Source organism: Humulus lupulus, chromosome 7, assembly GCF_963169125.1.
Source record: "Humulus lupulus chromosome 7, drHumLupu1.1, whole genome shotgun sequence".
Lineage (NCBI taxonomy): Eukaryota > Viridiplantae > Streptophyta > Magnoliopsida > Rosales > Cannabaceae > Humulus > Humulus lupulus.
Genome location: NC_084799.1, coordinates 87,016,242 through 87,023,975, shown reverse-complemented (window position 1 = coordinate 87,023,975; position 7,734 = coordinate 87,016,242). Strand labels below are relative to the sequence as shown.

At 34.9% G+C, this 7,734-nt stretch overlaps 1 protein-coding gene across 1 annotated transcript; it reads right to left on the bottom strand.

The window, feature by feature from the left end:
* Positions 1–206: 206 nt before the first annotated feature.
* On the bottom strand, positions 207–2,106 carry LOC133788419 (GATA transcription factor 16-like). The gene is made up of 3 exons (XM_062225896.1): positions 1,605–2,106; positions 1,392–1,490; positions 207–951 (listed from the first exon to the last, which is right to left on the bottom strand). The coding sequence occupies exons 1-3, from the start codon at positions 1,629–1,631 to the stop codon at positions 568–570; spliced, it is 510 nt and encodes a 169-aa protein (XP_062081880.1). The 5' UTR covers positions 1,632–2,106; the 3' UTR covers positions 207–567.
* Positions 2,107–7,734: the final 5,628 nt, after the last annotated feature.

Genomic DNA, 7,734 nt, shown 5'->3' with positions numbered 1-7,734 from the left:
TATAAAAAAAAGTTAAAAAAATAATAAAATATTTATAAAAGAATGAAGAGTTATCTCTACACATAAATAATGAATAAAAAATTGGGTATGCTGAGTGCTCTAAAGATGTCAAACATGACCAACTACTTCAAACTACATATTTTAATTTTCTTAGGCCAAACTATAATAACACGTCGAAATTAATGAATAAATATAGCACAAGCAAATTGAGATTGGTGACAGATATATATCAGTCACTAAAGTTGTAGTTCTAATAATAATATGTATATGTACATTACAATTAATATGGTTACAGAAACAGCAAGGAATGTCACCCTCCCTCACTCTCAGTCTCATAAACATAACGCTATTTGGTTGACCTTCCTTCATTAACTTTACTCTCAAAAACACTTTCATATCATTTAAAAAGAACCACCCCAAAACAACATTAACAAGGGTGTATCACTTTCTTAATTAATAGCACCATAAAAGTGAACCTTTTTAAAAGAACAAAGACATGTATTTTGGCAGGTTAGGGTTTTTTTCTTTCTTTCTCTTTACTTTTAAAACCACCATTAGACCTCTTTTTTAGGCAAAAACTGAGCCACAAGACAAAGCCATTAACAAAAAAGCAGCTTGTTCTTCCTCTCCCAACTTTTTCCTCCTACTACGACACCTCTGTTTCTTCACTAATGATGGCGAAGACAACCTGTGAGTCAACATTTCCTTTCCCAAAGCAATCAAACGCACTTTTAATGTCGTCTGACTGAAACCTTTGTCGTTTTGGCCACCATTTCTGTCGTTTTTAATAGTTTTTGAAGCAGAGCTCGTTGTGATGGCTGTTCCACCACCACTAGAATCGGTGTGATCGTGACCGTGGCTTCTCTCCTTTTTCCTCTCTGTTCCTTTTCTCAATCCCACCACAGGTACCATCTTCTTCCTGTACCTGATCCCGCATGCGTTACATAGAGACTGAAAAAATATAAACGAACCACAAAAGTTTAGATTAATCTAGCTACGAATGGTAAAAGTACTGCCAAACCAAAAACAAAAATAAAAGCAAACGCGCCAAGTTCAAGATCTAAAAGAAAAATAAGAGACAAGATATGGCTTAAAAGGGTTGAGAGATAGAGCTTGGAAAAAAATTAGAACCAAAGGAAAAAGTAAAAACAAAAACACCAAAGCTAAGGAAGAAAAACGCGTTTAAAATCAAAGCAAGATCATCTTAGCAAGGAGTGAAAGATTTCAGAAGCAACCGAAACTACATTAGTAGAAATGAGAAGAAGAAAAAACCCAGATCAGACAAAAATGAATATGACCCAGTAATCAAATTCCTCTGTAGTAATGAAATTGACAAGCAAATGGTTAAAAAAAAATCGAGGGCGAGGAGGAGAGAACAGAGGGGGACTGACCTTGGGCCCAGCTGGGCCACCTCTCCACAGGGGAGTCCTTGTGGTCCTACAGTCAGAGCAGCATTTCTTATTCTCATTCGTTTGATCAGGCAATGATTCCTGTTTCATCATGATCAAAAAAGCAAAATTTTAAAACATCATACGAGACACCCCACACCATGAAAGCCAACTCAAGCTAAATTGTCACAAACAAAACAAAAAATGAATCCGAACCTTTTCACTAAAATCCATCGTGCCCATTAGTCCAGTATCCTATAAATCTCAATGACGAAGAGAAAGAGAGATCAAAGGAAGACAAACAAAAAGATCGTTCTCTGGTGAGTATGTTGTATAAGATGATCAGACCGAAAAAATCACGATCATTAATACATAAGAAGTGAGAGCTCAAAAACCCAGTAACCAAAATTTGAATTGGAGAAGCCAGAGAGAAAAAAAAAGGAGAGAATGGCCTGCCGTCGAGGTACAAGAAAAAAAAAAAAGAGACCCACCCACCGATAGTGATCGCTACTGGATAATGGATATGTACAAACAAACCAAAACCCTAAACGGTTTAAAGAAAAGAAAAAAAAACAAATAAATAAATAAACCCTGGTAATAGCTAAATTTTCCATCCGATTTTAACAAAATGACGAAAATGTCCTCCCCACTGCTTGTATTACTGGTGACGTAGCCTATCACCCGCCAAATTTCAGGGAAGATCTCAGGACACGTGGCGACATGCACGAGTGAGTGTTTCCCTACTCGCGGCGACTGAGACAAAAAGATTTACTCGCTCAGCGCACTTGTTCGTTGCGGCGTGAGCCTGTTTGGGTTCGGGAATTGGAGCGGGCATGTTTGGTGTTTGGTGTTTGGCTTTTAATTTTTTCTCTTTTTAGAAAATGTTTTTTTTTTCTTGCTTTATTATATAGTTGTTGTTTTTTCTTTTCTTTGTTAATATTGAAAAACATTAGTGGAAAACAACTCTCATTAATGTGGAGTAATAGTAGAACATAAATGGGTGGGGAGCAACATACATTGTAATAGTATTAAGAAACTATACATTGCATGGCAAAAGTGTAAACCATAACTAATTAATGGAGTGGTTTGATTATTCTAATTAGACAATAAACAAATTTGTTAAAAGCTATTAGTGTTCCTTTTACACCCACTTTTTGGTTAAACTTTTAGGCCATTGGAAGTGCACATAGGGAATAAAACAAAACTATATATAAACCTGTGTTGTGTCTTTGCATGAGCTTTGTAAGGAAATGAGAAACACAACCCATACAAGAAGGGATTATATATATATATATATATGTGTGTGTGTGTGTTGATTGAAGACTTTTGTTTTGGTTAAAATGGGTATAAACTTTCTGAAAAGCATGGGAGTTACTTACCAACTTTGTTGAATGGTTTTAAATTTACTCAAAAGCATGGAGTTACACTACACAATGCATACCAACAAAGGCTCAAGCTGCCAAGCATGCATCGTCACTTTCTAGAGTTTCCTGTTATACATATCAGTAAATAAAATCAGTTTATATTGTTAACTTTTGACTAAAAAGAAAAGGCCAATGTATTCTTTTTGTGTTGGAGTCTAGAGTAAAAAGGGGAGGGGAAAAATTAGGATCGAACAGAAAAAAGAAACATTTGCCACCATGCATTTCTGAGAAAGCCACCAATGATAAAATTCATTAAATATACCTTATTTCTGTGAAAAAAATATTTGCTTTTTTTTCTTTCTATACCGGGCATTGACATAATCTTGAAAACCAGTAGGTATTTCATAGATTATTACCATTCACAAATCATGTTTGGAGAGAAAAATATTGACTTATTATCAAATTTTAAATTTAAGAGGCATGTATAAGTTTCTCCAATAAAGTGAACGTGACATATAAGAAAGGGAAAAAAAGCTAAGAAGAGATTAAGTGTAGTGTAATATGTAGTGTGTGGTTTAAAGCCCTCTTTCCAAACAATATTATTAAGTTAATTAAATAATTTTGAAAATAAGTAAATAGGGGTAATGGGAAGTAGTGTGTGGTGTTAGCTTTTCATATTCCCCATGCTTTATACAATTTAAGCCTATATTAAAAGGTGAGCCATTGAAAACTGATTCTTTTCTTCTCTCTAGATCTAGAACCAGAAGAGAAGAAGAAGACAGTTGATTTTATTATTCACAATAATAATAATGAATATACTGCTTCCCTCGATAACAGGAAACCATGTCAAAAATCATTTACATATACAAAATAATAGAATGGAAACCCATTAACCCCGTGTGTACCTCGAAGAGCCATTTTAATCTTTACATACCACAACCGTATTATTTATTCTCCAATTTAAAATCATTGTTACAAACCACTTATGTCTTTTCAGAAAGAAAGAAAGAAAAAAGCTACTTATGTTTTATGTTTAATTTAGAGTGTATACGTGAAACCTAATTTTAAATTAAATTACACATAACATATTGACTGAAGTGATAGTAGACACCTTAAGGTGTCTAATTACATATTAAAACATATGTTTAATAATACTTATCAAAATATTAATTCTAATGTTAAACATGTGTTTTAATATAATTTTTTTTTTTGTGAGAAATAACTTTAACTTTGTTCCGGAAAATTAAAAGATAAATAGTACAAAATTGAAATAGGATTATCCTCTAACCAACATAATTTAAACAAAAAACACCAAAATATTGACCAGCGTTTTGGTTAATGATACTAAGTCAATTTGAATGACATTAAATAATTTAAAGAGTTGAATTCAAGTAAAACGAAACAAATATTTTATAGTGGTTCGACCCCAAGAGTCCATTTTTACACTTTTATTAAACAAAATGGTCTCAGACTCAAAATTAAGAAGAACAAGGTTCAACTGAGTTTCCTAAGCCTGAGAGAGAATACAATTCGATAGGGATTTTGTATGTGAAGTGTGCATAGGAAAACAATGACGATGAGAGACCTTTATTTATAGAGTCCGTTAATGGGCCATGACCCTTACAAAATGATCTAGACCTTACACGTATAGTGTGAAATTGCTACAACTAATTACATGTTTAAAATAATACGAAAAATACATTCAAATGTCAGTTACATAAATATCTCGCGAAATCTGAATTATTCTAGCTGAATGGTTTGTACTTTGAGCAGCTTTATGAGGATGTTGTGCCTTCAAACAACTCCTTGCTATTCGAACAACTCAAGCTTTGTGTAACTTCAATCTCTTCACGATGAATAGCGTCCTCCATGATGACTGAGCACACTCGAGCAGCCCATTCATCTCGACCAACTCTTGGGAGTTTTAATGCTTTCTACTACCACATGTCCTCTTCATAAACCACGTCATCATGTTCACTTTTGTCTCCCAATTTTTGGTTCTTCAATCTGACTTCACATCAAGTTTTCTTCAAGATCATCGAGCAAGTAAGGTTTCTAATCACTCTCTCATAGTTTTTTCGCTGTAATTTTCTGCATATTCTATGGTAATTTTGAAATTTTACTTTCGAGTTCTTGGTGTTCTTGAGCAAACTGTGAGAACTTTGAATTTTTTCTTGAAAAATTGCTTGATTTTCTAGGAAAATGGGTGTTTGAAAGTAGGAAAATGAACTATAGGCTTCGGGCTTGTTTGATTGTATGTTTGATGTTGGATAATTTTGTAGAATCGAAGGAAATTTTCATTTTTTATTTCTGAAAAATAGTGAGAATTTCCCTCCAAAAGGTAAGTGGAAAAGTTTGAGAATTTTTTTTTTAAATTGCATTTTTGATCCATTTTTACATCTGGTCGAATAAAAATTGTGTTTATTCGAGCAACACACTCTATTTAAGCACACATATGCTGGTCGAATAATTCACTTCCCATTTCCTTGTTATCATATGTATGCACGCGATCACTGGGGAAGTGATTATTCAATTGACCCAGATTTACTCCAAATGTTGGTCGATGATGTAGAACAAAATCGACTAAACATTGATCTCAACCGCGATACTCCTAAAACTCATGCTCAAACTTGGGGAGCAATCCCACCAATATGATTTTCAATTTGTCCCCGACCAGGAGTACCGTTGTAAGGTTGATGAGTTGCACCAAGGAATAAGGAAATTTCTTCCAAAAGATTGGACCTATGTTGTCCATCCTGACTCTGTTGACACTCTCTCACGGAATCCTGACCAGTGGGAGGGCCACGACCAGGAATTCAATACTTGAAGAGGTTGTAACTGTTTCTTTTTGTTCTCTAGATATGGTCAGAGTAAAGCAAACGACCAGACAACGAATAGATATAGACCCCCACGTTGCAAGGAAAGCGACCAATGGGAATAATGCCCAGCAACAAGGGCAGAATGAGCAGCCTAAAAGGACTGCACCAGCTGTGAAGGTGACTGACACCATTAGACTCTGAGCAAAGCTCAAGCCTCAAAAGAAGAAAAACGTGGCATGGCATGTTGTCCCAGCAAGTACTCTTTCGAGCAGGGTTATTGAAGGTTATCCCGAGACGTACGACATCCAAGGGAGTAACATGGTGACTCCTCGGGCCGACTAGTGTGCTAACTTGCTTGGTGGAGCCTTCAGCGCCTGGTCGCGCATCCACATAAAAGTTGGCGCCACACTGCTGCTCCACAAGTACTTCAAAGGAGTATCTGAGTACTTTGGTATTGCCCCTTTCGAAATTACTCCAAAGGGATACCAAATGATTTCAACATTATATATCCTCTACCACCTCCGCCAATGGGAACCTTCAACTCCCCACGAAGTCCAATACCTGTTTGATTTTAAATCTAATCCGAGTCAGCGTGGTATTGTATTTTTCTATCTTTTCCACAAGGACACGACCAAAGTGTTCCTGACCAAGCCCACATTTAGGAGCAATGTGGGTGTATACTTTAGGGAGTATTTTTTGACAATTGACCTGGTCGCAGAAAATCTATCATTTCAACAAGGAGGTAACAAGCTTTTCTTATTTCTCCTTTTTCTTTTTCCTTTTATAAGTTGATACTTAGCTTATTTTCCCTTCATTATTTTAGGCCTATGGGAACGACCTCCTCTGACTACAGGCATGCTCACTCGAGCAGCTTTGTTAGACAACCTTATGCACGATGAGAAAAAATGTAGGATGTTAGTAAATAATGCCAACCTTAGGCTAGTTGGCCTGCTCGAGCCCCATCAGACCAATAAAGATGCCACCACAGAAAGTGCTACTAGTGGAAAGGTTGCCGAGTAGGAAGCAGGTGGAGAAATAGGGTAGAACGAGCAGCCCTAGTCGATCCCTACTCCAACAAGAAAAAGAACAAGAGGAATACACATTAGGGAGCAAAAGGATTGTTGTGAGATTTTAATGCTACGCAAGTATACATAATCACAATTCGTAATAAAACCAGTAAATCCGGGTATCGTCCCACAGAGACTAATTTATCAATTACCAGATAATTAATTTATGATTTCCATTTGTTTAATCGAATGTTTGATTTTTAGAAAGTAGAAATTAAATCATAAACAAAATAAATATAGGTAAAACTTAAAGAAAAATTCAAAATATAAACACAAAGAATTCAAGAAATTAATTCAATAGAAGAATAAAATTAGGGAATTCAATTTCATCAACTATCCACTCTAATATTCATCAATGCAAGAATTGCAATCTTTCTTCTTATTAAGATGGCAAGTTAACAAAAACTTTTTATATTCAAGTTACTAAATATAAAACTCAACCTAGAGCAGAATTTTCTATATTTCTATGACAAATTCAGCATTAAGAGGCAATAAGAACAATAACTCAAGAATCACGTAAATAATCATGATACTTTCATTCAATGATCAATTTTATATCCAGTTAATTATAGCATATCCAAATCTCACTTCTTAGGTTTTGATTCAAAATCATATAGGTTATGAAAATAGATGGCCAATCAATTTTTAAACAATAAACATAAATTAACAAGATCTCAATGGAGGAAGAAAGAAAATAAAAATTTTCTTTAATTCATAAAAGAGTTTCAAGTGGTTCAATTAAAATCCCTAATACCGAAATGAGTTCATGTTCATCATTAAGAAATCCATAAACAAGAAATTAACATAAAGTAAAGATACAAAGAAAAGAAAAGAACTCTATGTCGATCCAAGCTCTTCTCCAAAGTGATCCCAATACTCTTTTCCTGGTCTAGGCCTGCAAAAAGTGCCTCTTTTCCTCTCCAAAATCATGATTTAAACCTGATTAATGTTTCTCCTAAACATGAAATGACCAAAACACCCTTCATTAAAAATCTATGTTTTTCACATTTCTGGACATATTCTACAGGCGCAGGATGGCATTCCTGCGATTGCAATTTTTACTCTGAAATGCTCGTTTTTCCATTTTTTCACCTTT

What these genes read in the sequence shown, in the direction of transcription:
- LOC133788419 (XM_062225896.1), bottom strand. Translation starts at nt 1,631, where the DNA reads ATGGGCACGATGGATTTTAGTGAAAAG. An exon ending in CGATGGATTTTAGTGAAAAG is followed by an intron (nt 1,491 to 1,604) that starts GTTCGGATTCAT and finishes ATGATGAAACAG; the next exon opens with GAATCATTGCCTGATCAAAC. An exon ending in GTGGCCCAGCTGGGCCCAAG is followed by an intron (nt 952 to 1,391) that starts GTCAGTCCCCCT and finishes ATATTTTTTCAG; the next exon opens with TCTCTATGTAACGCATGCGG.